The 14123-nt window shown below is 53.2% G+C and overlaps 1 protein-coding gene across 2 annotated transcripts in view; it reads left to right on the top strand.

Moving 5' to 3' along the window:
- Nucleotides 1-277: 277 nt before the first annotated feature.
- The window catches only part of CRMP1 (collapsin response mediator protein 1), a 51923-nt gene continuing 38077 nt past the window's right edge, over nt 278-14123 (top strand). Inside the window, exons 1-2 of one of the 2 annotated variants that reach the window (XM_075708693.1) lie at nt 278-627; nt 4487-4511. In XM_075708693.1, the coding sequence (XP_075564808.1) occupies nt 278-627; nt 4487-4511 (375 nt within the window). Of the gene's footprint in view, nt 650-4486; nt 4512-14123 lie in introns of both variants that reach the window. The other variant, XM_075708694.1, reaches the window with a different exon arrangement.

Below are 14123 nucleotides of genomic sequence, written 5' to 3'. Positions count from 1 at the left end.
TTATTTCTTTCTCCCTCTTTCTCTCTTATTTTTCTTCCTTTTTTTTTTTTCTCCCCCCCTTTTGTTTTTCCCCGGGGGGTGGGGTGGGGGGGGAGGTTAACGTCTGCATCTCCCTAAGGGAAAGATCCCACCAGCCAACCCAGCTCCGCCACTGCTGCATCCATCCATTCATTTTTATGGTCACTAGCAGCCTATCCCGGTAGCAGGAGGTGCAGAGAAGTGGGAGGCAGAGAGCGAGAGCGAGAGAGAGAGGGAGGGAGAGATCCGGACAGCGAGAATGGCCGAGAGAAAGAGGAACTGGAATAAAGAAGATGACCTGCCTGTGTATCTAGCTAGGCCGGGTACGACAGCGCAGACACCGCGGCAGAAATACGGGGGGATGTTCGCCTCCGTGGAGGGGGCCTACGAGAACAAAACCATCGACTTCGACGCCTACAGCGTGGGGAAGAAGGGGTCCCGGACCCCGCGGAGCGGCAGCCGGCACGACATGCTGGACGGAGGGGACAACTACAGCGAGACCGCCAGCGACATCAGCGAGGTCTCCGGCTCCGTCATCAGCTCCCCGGGAGACCGGGAGGACAAGACCCCGGGCGTGGAGATCAGATACCCCGTGGGGAAGGAGCTGCTGCAGGGCCAGGACAATGGGCAGGTGAGCGGGGCCGGAGCGGGCACCGGGCCGGGGGGCGAGCCGCCGCCGCCCCCGCTCGCCGGGCGAGCCGAGCCGAGCCGTGCAGAGCCGAGCCGAGCCGTGCCGAGCCATGCCGTGCCGCAGAGCCCCGCTCGCCGGGGCAGTTTCGGCACGGAAGGTCGGGGAGGCACGGACCCCTCCTCCCCGGCACGGTGATGCTGTCGGAAGAGCCTGGCTGCCCCCAAACTATCTCACTTGCCTGAGCTTAGTGTGTGTGTGTGTGGGGGGGGGGGGACACGACCCCAGAAATCGTTTTCCTTTGTAAGTCATGGCGATGAGTTTTCTCCGTTTCCCTTCCTGCCGGTAAAACGCTGCCCGTGCCGGGTGGGCTGGAGGGCAGCCCGGGCCCCCTCGGCGCCTCCCCGCCGCCCCCCGGAACAAAGCAGCCCCCGCCGCACTTCTGGGCTCGCCGGCAGAACTCCGCGGAGCCCGTCCCGGGCACAGCCCCGGCCCTGCCCCCGGCTGCCCCCCGGCTCCCCATGCGCCTTCATTGTCTCCCCGGCAGGGAGCGCGGAAGGCGGGAGGGTCTGCCCAAACCTTCGCCTGGGGCTGCAACCTGGGCTCATACTGTGGACTTAAGGAAAAAGTGAGGCCGGTGGGGCTGGCTAGCCCCTGGCAGCTGTGCTCCTCCATCTGAACCCTGTCTGTGGCACGCAGGCTGGAGGCAGACCCGGGGGGCTGGCTCCGCTGGGAACCGGGCCGTCATTGATCTCCCCTTAGGAAGAAATGCGGCCTTGCAGCCATGTCCTTGCATAGATGCACCCTTTCCCTTAGCACCCAGCCTGGAGGCTGTATGGCTTGTCCATGCTCTGCTCTATCCACAGGCTAAACTGAGAGTTTCCACTCTCTTCTCCCCCTCCTCAATTTGAGCATGAATGGGGCGCTGGTCCTCTCTGGTCTGGGGGCTGGGTGCGGGTGCCAGACGGCCTCCCGTGGCACCTGGTGGGTGCCTGCTGCGGTGGGACACTGGAGCGAGCAGGCAGGGCTTGGTGGGACGCTGCGCCTGCGATGGTGCCGCTTCACTGCAATGACTGCAGGGTTGCCTTCAGAGGCTGCCAGCTGCAGTGCAGTCTTTTCCTTTCCAGCTCACCTGAACCCCTCTGTCTTTTCCATCAGGACCGTGGGGCAGCGGGAGGGCATGGCACACCCTGAATGTCCCTCATCTTCTGGGACATCCCTGATGCATCCTCCCAGTCTTCCCTGCTTCCTAGTTCGGCCTGGGGCTCACGGTAGCGAGCACATTGCGCACTACCGCTCTGGATCTCACTGTGCTGCCAAAGTTGCCTGGCTCTGGACTGGGCTTGGGGGGGAGGAGGAGGTTGGGGGTAAAGTAGGCAATGTTTGGTCACTGGCTTGGTAGGGCGCACCGTAAGCAGCAGCCGTGTGCCTGACCCCTGCGCAGTGGCAGCCGGAGCTTTTTGCAAGCTCCGAATGGTGATTTCAGGGGAGATGTGTCAGGGCTGTGGCCTGGGTGGGGAATGCCTTGTATCTGCATGTGTGCCCCAGGGGTGTGTGCGCTACGAGCCCCTGGGATCAACTTGGGTGCAGCCTTGCAGTGCCTTTTGCCCTCCCTGCAGTTGTTCATGGAACCTTAATCAAGGACCGTGGGTGGAGGGAGGCACTCTGTGAGTCAGAAAACACGGAAAGGTTCCAATTAGCCACTTTTCCTCTCCAGCGGCTGCTGGCATAGCATCCACCTGGCCTGGCCTGGCTGTGCTGGGCTGTGCCAGCCCCCACGCCCTCCCTGGGGACAGGGCAGGGCAGGGAGCGTCACTGGGACGGTGGCAAGGAGCAGGGCAGTGCTGCGGGGGTCAGAGCCATTGGTGGGACAGAGCTGGCAGTGCCAGCGGGGACAGAGTGGGCTGTGCCATGGGGACAGAGCAGGCAGTGCCATGGGGGACAGAGCAGGGCAGTGCCATGGGGACGGAGCAGGCAGTGCCAGGGGGACAGAGCAGGGGCAGCACCATGGGGACGGAGCAGGCAGTGCCATGGGGGTCAGTGCCATGGGAGACAGAGCAGAGGCAGTGCCATGGGGACGGAGCAGGCAGTGCCATGGGGGTCAGTGCCGCGGGGTCGGAGTAGGCAGTGCCATGGGAGACAGAGCAGGGGCAGTGCCATGGGGACGGAGCAGGCAGTGCCATGGGGGTCAGTGCCGCGGGGTCGGAGCAGGCAGTGCCATGGGAGACAGAGCAGGGGCAGTGCCATGGGGACAGAGCAGGGGCAGCACCATGGGGACGGAGCAGGCAGTGCCATGGGGGTCAGTGCCGCGGGGTCGGAGCAGGCAGTGCCACTGCCATGTGCTGCGCCGCAGGACCCGCAGCCGGGGGTCACCCCCCCCGGTCCCCACCCTGCGGGAGCCCACGCGTGGGACCCCGCCGCTGACCTCTGCGTGCGAGCGGGGCGGCGGCGGAGCTGGGGGGGCGGCGTTTGCCAGCGCCGGTGCGGGAGGGAGGGAGGGAGGCTCCGGCTGGATTGATGGGCTGGGAAGGGGGGCCGAGGGGTAGGGGTGGGGGACAGGAGGGAAGGAAACGCTTCCTGGGTTGAGCTGAGCGAATCCTGCGCCGACCTGCAGCCGGGAGGGCGCTGCTGCCGCCGGGAGAGGCAGCGCTCGCCGACCCCCCCGGGAGCCGCGTCCCTGTTTTATTGCAGCCGGGAAAAAAGGTGCCGGGTTCGCCTGGCTCCCCTTCCTCCGGGCGAGGAAACTTTGCCTCCATTACACAGCTCTGCCGGGCCGCCCCCGCCCCACCCCACCCCATCACCCGGCGGGGCTCTGAATTATTATTCCTCTTGTTACCGCCGATATTTTTCCGTCGGGCTCGGCTCGCTCCTCGGGGTGTGTTGCGTGCGCCCGGCGCTAGCGAGAGCCGACATGTCGTACCAGGGCAAGAAGAGCATCCCGCACATAACGGTAAGCGGAGCCGGCCCGCAGCGAGCCGCTGCCCCGGCTCCTTTGTTAGCGGGGCGGGGACGGGCGTCAGGCGGGAGCGCAGCGGCCGCGGCCGCGCAGGGCCCCGCGGGGGGCGGCGGGGCCGCGGCCGCGGTTCCCCGGGGCGGGGGGGGTGCGGGCGCCGGTGCCCTCTCCTCCTCCTGCTGCAGCTCCGGGCTGGGAGTGATTTCATATTTTATTTTATTATTTTATTTTATTATTTAATTTTATTTTGTTTTATTTCATTTTTTTATTTCATTTCATTTTATTTCTTTTTATTTTATTTTTTATTTCCCTTTCGTCGCCCTCCGCACAGCCGGGGCTCGGCGCCGTGTGCGCTCTCGCCAGCCCGGGGCCGGGCGGCGGTGGGTCGGGGCGGGGTGGGGAGGGCCGGGGGAGGCTCGCCCCGGCGCTGGCGGGGCCGGGGGCCGGGGCCCGGGGCCCGGGGGCGGCGGTGGCGGTGCCGCCCTCCCGAGGAGCGGGGCCCGGGGCGGCTGGGCCGGCGGGCGAGGCAGAACAAAAGAGGGAGGGGACGAGCCGCAGCACAACGTGCCCCCGCCGCCGCCGCGCCCCGGCAGCGGGCAGGGGCAGCGCAGCCCCCGGCGGGGGCAGGGGGCGGTGGGCCAGGGTGGGCTGGGGGTGCGGAGAGGTGGGAGGGGGGAGACGGGAGCTGGGGGGGGAGCGTGGAAAATGAAAGAGCGCCATGATGCCAGCAGCAACACCTCTGCGCGCTATTAATACATCAGGCATGGTGGGGATCAGGAGTCAAAGAGTTAATCAGAACCATCCTCTTCCTATCTGTGCCTGTCTCCCTCTAGACGCTTTCATCCCCGAGCAGGACTACAATAGAGCGTGCTTTGCATGGCACAAAGAAAGGATCTGGGATCCTTTGATTCGGTATATTGTTTCCCTTAGAGACACCGGATCGGCAGGGCTGGGGATAAAGAACAGGCAGCGCTGGCGGGGTGGGGGCTTTCAGGGGAAATCTCCCCCGGAGTTTGGTCACACAGAGATGTTCCCCAGGGCCAGTGTGGGTCTGCAGGCTGGTGCCAGCCTTCCTCTCGGGGGGCCGGATCAGTGGGTGCTGGGTCACTGCTGCTGTGGCAGCCGGGGCAGAGATGAGCGGGGGAGCAGGGGGAGCTCAAAGAGGCTGGGGTTCGAGGAGCTTTCCCGGGAAAGCTGGCACCGTCAGCGCGCTGGGATGCAGGGCCAGTTTCAGTGGCAGGGGAGTGGGCTGACGGGTGGGTGTGGCGGCTTTCTGAGCAAACCTGATGGTGAAAGGCTTTATTTGAGCCAGTGTTACAAGGCTTGTAAGCACCTCGAGGCTTTCTCATTATTTAAAAAAAAATCCTTTAGCCCAAATATTTGGTCAGGAGGGGAACAGCCTCCTTCTGCAGCAGAGTTTTATGATACCAAAATGGTGCATCTATACAGTTCTCCGCTGTCAACAGGCAGCAGTGCCTGGTGGCCAAAGCTGAGCCTGGGTGTTGCAGTGGCTTTTTGGGTGATGGCTCCTCTCGCCTCGGTCCTCAGTGCCTTGCACAGGGTGCAAGCGTGCCTTGCAGTTGCTCAGGGTGCCTCTGGGCTGGGGGGGGCCCTGGCTGCTCTCTGGGTGAGTGTCAGGTGCTTTGTGTGTGCCTCAACCTTCATCTGCAGCTGGAGTGTAACAGGTTCCCACCCATAGCGAGGGATTTGCTCTCCAATTTCTGTAAAAGAAGAAACTGGAAGAATTACAAGTGTTTGCCTTGGAATCAACAGTTCGTTTTAATTTCTTCCCACAAATTTCCTTCTCTGTGCTGGTGAGAGGATTGCTGGGAAAAAGAAAGCCCAAACCTCAGCCTGCTCTCTTTGAAATGGGGTGTGTTGAAGCTGCTATAAATGAATATTCATTAATGCTAGTGTTGAGTTTTGTGACCAAATCAAAGGCATAAATTAACATTAGTGAAGTTGGCAGGCACCAGACTTGGACTGCCTTTTTTTACTTCAATGTTTTACACTTCTGGCCCCCCTTCTCCAGCAAAAGCAAGTCAGACACTCTGTGTCATACCTTGTACATGCTGCCCGTCCCACAAGAGCCCACCGGATTTGTCTGTGTGTATCTTCTGAAAGCCCCGTTCTAGTATGGTAAATTAGATGTTTCATCCTGCCACTAAGGAAATACATTGGAGCTTCAAGCCTTCAGGGCTCTGAGGAAATGTGAGAGCCCTGTAAAGTTATGCAACAACAACAGCAATGATGGAATCATATAAAAATGTCATTTGTTACTGTGCTTAGCATCCCCCCCCCCCCCCCCCCCGTTCTTTGGAGCTACACCAGCTCATGGATTCATTGGAATAGTGAGAAACTGATTTTTGACAGTGTCCTGCGCACTGATACTTTGCTGTGGATTTTCCTGTACCAAGCCTGTGTTCCTTGCATGGGGCCAGGAGCCATCCTGAGCACACAAGAACAGCACCCAGCATCCTGCCACAGCATCCAGCCACAGGCACTCCCTGCAGTCAGTATCTGGCCATAACTTCCCCCTGGGGTCAGGTCTGTGGCATCAGGAACTTCGTGAAGGAAGAGGCAGGGGCTGGTTTCAGCTCTGATCAGCGTGGGAGCAGGTATCACTCCTGGGAAGAGAACCCTGTGGTGTCCTTTCTGGGTTACTCCCCTTGGTGCACGTGGGCATAACTGCCTCCTCTCACTTTGTCCGACTGTGCCTCGCCTCCGGACCCCTCCAGACTATCAGCAGTGCCTGACTGATACCCCCTTCACCCCTTTCCCCCAAAGCAGTTTTATTCCTACCTTCACTTCTCCCCTTTCTCCTGGAAGCACCTAGGACAGTAGAGACATTGTGTTGCAGACGAGTGCCCTTTGGCACCGAGCGTCTCCCTGCTCTCATTTACCAAATCTGCACCAGCTTTTTTTCATTTCATTTCACCTGCCTTTTTTTTTTCATTTCAGCCCCTGAAAAGTCATGCTTCTTGCAATTTATCCTGTTTGTGACTCTCCTGCTGCCCTTCATGGATCCCATGCAGCAGCCAGGCTTGCTCTTGTTAGCTGAGCACCAGCATTGCTCCAGTATAAGGTGCTGTTCAGTTGGGAGTCAGACTGGAGAAACTGAAGCCCTTTCACTGTAACTGCTGTGGGAAGGACTGCTGTATTTGAAGCACCAGACTAGTCTCTGGGTGATGTAAAATAGAGATGCACCGAACCAGTAAGTGTAAGCACTTCGGTCACGTCCTCTGCACTGTGTTGAGGTCCTTGGGGGGTCTCACTCCCCTGTTCAGGAGTGTTAGCTGGGGATGGAGCAGGGTGTGCATAATGTGCGGGTGACCAAGAATGCGTCTGCAGCAGTATATTTCACAGGCTGTGTAGTACAGTCAGCCACCACATCCATTGCTGAGGTGTTTTTCTGCATGAGGTGGCAATCTTTTGTGCTTTGGTTGTGCAGGCGTGCTCTCATGCAGACCAGATTTTCCAAGATACACCCCCCGCCCCCCATTGCTTTTAACGTTGCTGTTACACTCCTCTTGTGCAGCGTATTACAGGGAATCGATGGGGAAAGGTCTGTTGCAAATTATTTTGGCTTGTGTGTTTTGGTAGTGCTTGGCGCTTTTCAAGTAAGGCCTGAGCCCAGATGAACTCAAAATTACAGTATTTACAGAGCACAGTTTAAAAAAAGCATGTGGCATGTAAAATGTCTGTTACAGGACTTGTTTGTTCCAGTAGCGATTGCAACCATTAAAACATAATCAGCGTGAGCTCAGTGAAGAGGAGGTGTGAAGACAACTCTACTGAGCAAAGGGAGAATAGCTAGTCACCAAAGCAAATGCAAGGAGGGACATGGGAGAGGCAAATGGTGCCCGAATCTCTTAGAGAAGGGAGTAATATTCCTGAGAATGGTCCAAGGGTTGGCATATGAATGGGGGAAGGAATTGCTGGTCCTGAGCTGGCAGACTGTAAGGCATGGGGAGACAGAGAGCTCAGAAATGAGGTGTTACAGAGGAAGGATCTTGAGCTTAGCAAGTAAAGAGAAGAGCTGGCACAAAATAAGAAAAAGAAGCAGATGCAGAAAAACGAAGAGAGGCTGGAGAAACTCAGAGGAGTGGGCACAGAGAATAATTTTAGTTGTAGCCTTTTGAATTGATTGACGTGAAGAGAGCTGAGAAGTGAGTAGGCTTCAGCTGAACATGGCAGAATACTTTGAGAGAGGAAAAATTAATTTGTCTGGACTTTTGCTGTGTGAGACTTTGGTCTCGAGCTAACTACCAAGGGTCAAGATAGGAAACTTTCTGTTTGGCCTGAGCAAAGTGCTGGCGTAATGTGAGGTGTTCTGGTGTGAGACAACAGCAGTGCGACAGCTGCCAGCTGCCAGTTCATTCACTTTGGACACCACGGGGGACATGTCCTCCAGATGCAAGACATGGTGAGTACCTGGAATGGGGAACCAAAGTCCTCATCTAGGTTTGGATCTATTCCATATCTCCCCTGGCCGTGCTTTTTTCCCACCCACCTTTGCTTAACAATATGAAGCTACACACAGGTTGGTGTGTGACTTGCCAAAAGTGTTTGAAAAGCCTACTGAGTGCTGGGCATGGGAACAACATCTCACGTTATTATTCTGCTACTGGCGCAAGATTTGGACCGATTTAGACAGCACTTTTTGTCCTGCTTTAAAACACCAAGGCCTGGGACTTTGGATCCCTTCTTACTCTTGAATATTTGCTTAATACTCAAAGTGACATTTTTCCATCTGTAGCAGTTTAATGGACTGGGCCCCTCTCAGTTTACTTGTCTGTCAATGAACATTCGTGAATTCACATTGCACTGGACTTGGCACCTCTGGAGATGCTTTAGCTGCGTCAGTAGAAGTTGTTGGACTTCCAGCCACCATTTCTATGATTCTGTGATGTCTTTTCCTTTACTTTTTCTACAGGAGGAAAAGTGGCCACAGTGTTTAAGCCACTTCCATCTGGTGTCTTAGATTACATTCAGAGTAGGTCCTTCTGGGCACATTTCTGTGGAGACTGAAACCTTTGGCAGAGGGACAGAAAGAAGGGTTTGGGGCAGTGATTCCTTCAACTGCCACAGCAAGTTTGTCAGTCGGTGCCCTCAGCAGGGCGTCAGGGTTTTCAGCATCATAGCTGGTGCCGCTGCGGGGAACTGAGCTGCGTTTTGCTGGAAGCTGGGCAGGTTTGGAAAGGGGACAGTGGCTGTTTGGGAAGACAACTGATGCGGTGAGGTGGTTGTACAGCAAGTCTGAATCTCCTTCTTACAAGTGCCGAGAGCGACCGCTGGCAATGAACCACTTTCCTGACAGGAGGTCAGCGTCTGTTTTCTGCTTTGCTGCCATTTCTTTCACAAGCAAGTTTATACATGTGGTAAAAGGGAGAAGCTTCATTTTCCTTTACGGGAGCGGGAGCCAGGAGAGCCCACTGGCTTGTGAAGCAGTCAGACACTGAGAGTTAGTTGGGATAAATTTCTTGCTGCTTTTGTAGGTATGACAGAGATGGAACAGAGATGAGCAGCAAAATCATTTGCAGGTTTCTAATCTTGCAACACGTGAAGATGGTGGCCTTGTCCACTGGGACAGAGATACTTTGGGATTACTTTTGCTTGTTACTTGATGCACTCGTCACAAGATGAAGTTTCAATCTGTAGTGCATGTCCTGATGAGGTTTAAGGCCTCAGCGCTTGCTTATGTTCCTACCGAATAATAAATGTCCCCACTGATTTCACTAAAGTCTCTGTGTAAAATCTCTCTAAGTAAAGCTGATCACCCTTGCCCACCTTGCACGTGGCCAGCTAAAGGAGTACACAGTGCTCCAAGCTAAGAGGCTGTGGAAGGGTTGTTCATGGACCAGTGCTGATACCATGGGAGGTGGAGCAGCAAGTGTTGCAACTTTCTGTGACTTGCAGGAGAAGTAGATATGTGAGGCAACAAGACAGCAAAAAGTGTCGAAGTGCAAGCAATATGCACCTGTATCCACCGTATTTAGTCAATCATGGATTACCATTGCTAACATCATATTCAAGGACATTTTATACTATTCTGTTTCCCTTGCATCCACGTCCTCTCCCAGAGAAGGGGTTCCTTATGGTCTTAGCTAGATTTCGACCATGACTGGTGCCAAGGCTGATGTGTCCCAGTAACCTCATGCAGGTTTCTGACTGGAACTTAGATAAAACTCGTCTTCAGTTCAGTGGCACGCTGCAGCCAGCCCTGCTGTAAATTGCTGATATTTTTCCTAAGTTTAGCCTTTCCTATGAATGGCTTGCTGAGATTTTGAGATCAGCTCTAATTGACGTAACCTGTGTGTAACCCAAGAGATGCCTATAACAACACACAATGGAGGGTTCAACCCTCCAGCCCATACTCAGGTGAAACCCCTGCTGATGCCAATGAATATTGTCATCAATAAGATGTTTAGTTGTGCTTCCCTTCTAAAAGCGAAGCAAAGATGACATTTACAGTGAAGAAATCCCCACAGAGTTAGTAGCTGTAGGAGTAGCCCTTTTAGACTGTGTGATTAAGGAGTGAAATTGCTAGCTGAATAGAAAGTCAGGTCTCCAAAGGGGAAACAAAAGAACATCAGATCTTTTAAATGAATAAAGATGAATGAATATATTGGCTACAGACCAAGATACAGCATTACTACAATCAACGTAATCCTTCCTAAATGAATTGCCATATACTGGAGCGCGTTTGTTAAGAAAAGGACCTTAAAAGCAGGATTCTCCATTAGGGGCCTATCAGAAGTGATGCCTCAAGGATACAATGTTTTACAAGCAATTCGCTGAGTTGATACAGGGATCACCCTAGCTAAAAATTACTTCCTATGGAGGGTAACCTAGACGTGAAATTCAAAAGGAAGGATAGTGCTGATTAAAAGCAGATCTTCTATAAGCAGACAGTACTTCATGAAATCCCATTTACAGCTCTTTGAACCTTATGAAAGGATTTTAAGCAAGCATTCCTCTTGGGAAGGATGTCTTTCTTCTTTTGCCATTAAGTTTAAAAATGTTCCTTATTTGTAAGTACTTTGCTAAAAGCAAGGTAATTTAACTGTGTTGTACCACAACTGGGTCTGAATCTAACCAACTCTGAGAATAGACAATCAAATAGATCTACAGAGGAAATACCTTTTAAATCTCATGTATATTATTGGAAATAACTCTGCAAGGAGGAATGCACGGAAGCACAGAGGAGCTCTGAGTGTCTCCCTCCATTGGCTGCCAGTGAGAGTTTTGCCCTTGAGAATCTTCCCTCGCAAATGGTCTTCTTGTGGAGATTTGGATAATCAAGAACACAAACTCCAGCCTGTGGCTTTTGAACCTTCCCTCTAAATTGGGGATTCTGTGTCTTTTCTAACTCTCAGTGGCCTTTTTAAAGCCTTAGCAACAGAGGATTCTCAAATGCTGAAGAAGTAAAATGAATGCCTTGACTGCAAGTGTGATAATGTAGCCTAATGCTTTCTTATGTCTATTGCCTTTAATCTGATGTCTTGTAAACCACGTGCATTTATAGGCAGAGAACTGGAAATACAGGTGGATTTTGAATTTAAACTGTTTTCAAATGGCTGTTTAGCACAAAATCCTTGGTCATCTTCAGGGCCATTGACTGATCTGGATTTTAGAGAATACAGCCATTGTTACTCTGAAGATGTAAGGACAATGGTATATTCTAGTAAGTCCTTAGAATTACGCAAAGGATGAAATCACTGCTGAGTGTTTCCTCCTCCTTTAGACCTGGAAAATCTGGGGCTGAGAGTGTTGCAAAGACTTTTTCAGTTGGCAATGGCTGCAATGCAGCAATTGTAAAAGTCCAAATCCAGGAATGAAGCAGTGCTTAGACCCATATGCTGGGTATGTTATATGAAGTTCATTGTAGCTAAGTTGTAAAGCAAACTGTAAATACTTGAAAAGACATAATTTACTTGATTTCGAGCTGGAGATGTAATAGATAGACATTCCTTTCATGGAAGAAAAGGAAAAATGTAATAGCATATATCAGAATTACAGTCTGGACAGATGCCGCTATTTGATGAAAACACTGCTCTTGAAGTCTCTTTGAATCTTTTCATATGGCTAGAATAGATAATGGCAGATTCTTTTTTTCTCTCCTCCCCCCCCCCCCCAAGCTCCATCTTGTATGATAGAGGTGTGGTTTTCTCTGAAAGGTGCCTGCAGATGCAGTGCTGTGGGTATCGATACTGAGAGAAGTGTGTGGTTTGCTATAACTTGTGCAGCATTTTATTTTGACATGCTGCACCAATTTGAAATAATATTTATTTAGTAAACCTTACGTCAGAAGATGGCAGTTTTATTTATTCCGTTACTGTGTTTTTTCATAGTTCCAGAAGCAGACTGAGAACTGCATGTGTAAAAAATGTATTTGAATTTTCTTGTGTGGAATATTTTTAAATACTTCTAGCTCTGAGGGGAGTAAGTGAATGAAAAAAGGCTAATTTTAAATTTCTTTGCAATTGTTCCTGCTCTACCATTTGAATCTAACATTTGGATCGTATTTACAAATAACCCAGAGTTGAGTGATTTACTGGCCGAAGGAATGCGACCTTCACTTGTAATTGCGCAGAGCCCACTGCAGATTTTGGGACTGCAGCGGGGCTCAGGCGCATCGTCTGGCAGGTTGATGCGGACGCTGCTTGTCTCTGCTGGCCTTGTACCATTGGGAGCGTGTGAAAATATGGACACGCTTCACAAGAGCTGAACCAAGCTGATTTAAAAAAAACCCAGCAAAACAGGCAGTTTGTACAGATTGTGCCGGTCACCAGCTTACAGATGTTTTGTGTTGCTCTTACTGTAATGCAAACAATAGTTGTAGGAGAGCGAAAGCCACCGCCTTGTGTCTGAGCAGTCAGCCCCTCCTCCTGCAGCAAACGATGCTGAGTTTGTGGCATCTCCTTCTGCTGCCATGAAAATTGCTGTCATGTCACAGACTCAGCGCCGTGGCTTTGCTGCCAAATGAAACAGGTAGAAGCTAGTCTGCGCTTAGCAAAAATTCACCGGGGAAGCAGTGCGCGGGGTTTGAAGACGAAGAGCTGTGAATAACGGGAATTACACTCAGCAGCGCGCTGAGCCGGGAGGTGCCCGAGCGCTTGTAAAATGGAGCTGCGGGAAGAGAGGCGCTAAGCATCGCTGCCGTGCTGATGCTGTGTCACAGCCAGGCACAAAACCCGGAAGCAAACGGCGGCGCATCCATGCGGCCGCATCGTTGCAGCAGCGATGGGTGGAGGAGAAACGCCTTGGCTCGCACGCCCCGCAGTGAACGCTGAGCCGTGGCATGGATTTACCGTGGTGCTTTCCGCACCTCCCATGTCAGCGAGAGCAGGGTTTTTTCTTTTTCCCCCCTTGAATCTTGGCACCTAATGAATTGCTCAGTTTGTATGTTCAATATAATACCCCCTCTCTGTTTTGCCATGTTCCCGCTGTCTGTCCTTGGCAGGCTGGAGGGAGGAGAGGGTCCAGGCAGCTTCCCTCAGCTTGCACGGGGAAGAGCTGGGCTGGCAGCTTCTTGTGCCAGGCAACGCACTGAAAAGTGGGTATGGAGCCCTTAGGGCTCAGCAGGCAGGGCACCAGGGACTGAGATGTCTGTTAGCTGAATAGAAAGGTGGCAGACACTCTATAAAGGCTTACACTGTTGTCACCTCCTGAGCTGAGCAATGAGCACGTTGTTTGCATTGTGACAGCACCCGAAAGTCACTGAGGGTACACCTGAGAGCCAGACAAAGAAAGTGTCCTGTCTGGAGGGGTTTAGGGCTGGGAAGGGGAAATATGGGCCAGTGCTGCGTGATTAATTCATGAGCTTCAGGCCACTCCTCCCTCCCCCCCCAACCCCTAGCTTTTCCCAGGGTGCTACAGAGTGTGGCTGTCCTCCAGCCTGGAACTTTGTCCAGGTAGAAGACAACTTTGGTCCCTGTTTTTTCTGGACATTTGGCACTTGGTAAGAAAACTGTGAGCAGCCTGCCTCACATCAAGCCCCCGGTAAATAATAAATGGCCCCTGACCGTGTGCAGGCAGGCTGCATGCCCAAGCAGGCTAACCTACTTCACAGACCCTGTGCGTGCCCAGATTTCTGGCCAGGATTTCACTGCCGCAAGTACCAGTGACCTAAACCAGCGCGGGAGCACCCAGGCGTCAGTGGCCTTGGCAGCGCGGCAGGGTGGCAGCATCCCTTTGCCTTCAAACCAGGGCTGTGCCAGTCCCCAAAGCCCATGCTTAGGCTAGCTAAGTTGGGGAATGAACACTCACATGCTGACCAAGGGTTTGTATGAAAGTTTATTTCATGAAGAATATAACAAATTGCTTGTCAACATTAACCCCTGCCTCCCTGCTAGTCAGTTATGTTTGTGTAATTTTTCCAGTGTGTTCATGGAAATGCATCTGTGTGGGTAGGTGCACACAGGCATTTGGTACCGCTGCTTTGGTTAAGGACAAGCCAGCCCTGGTCCGGAGCAGGGTGCAGGAGGCAGCAGCTGTTTGCTTGGGCGCAGCGTGCTGCTG

The sequence above is a fragment of the Pelecanus crispus genome, chromosome 4 (assembly GCF_030463565.1).
Source record: "Pelecanus crispus isolate bPelCri1 chromosome 4, bPelCri1.pri, whole genome shotgun sequence".
In the NCBI taxonomy this organism is placed as follows: domain Eukaryota; kingdom Metazoa; phylum Chordata; class Aves; order Pelecaniformes; family Pelecanidae; genus Pelecanus; species Pelecanus crispus.
The sequence above is the reverse complement of the archived record's forward strand: the minus strand, read 5'-3'. Positions and strand labels throughout refer to the sequence as shown.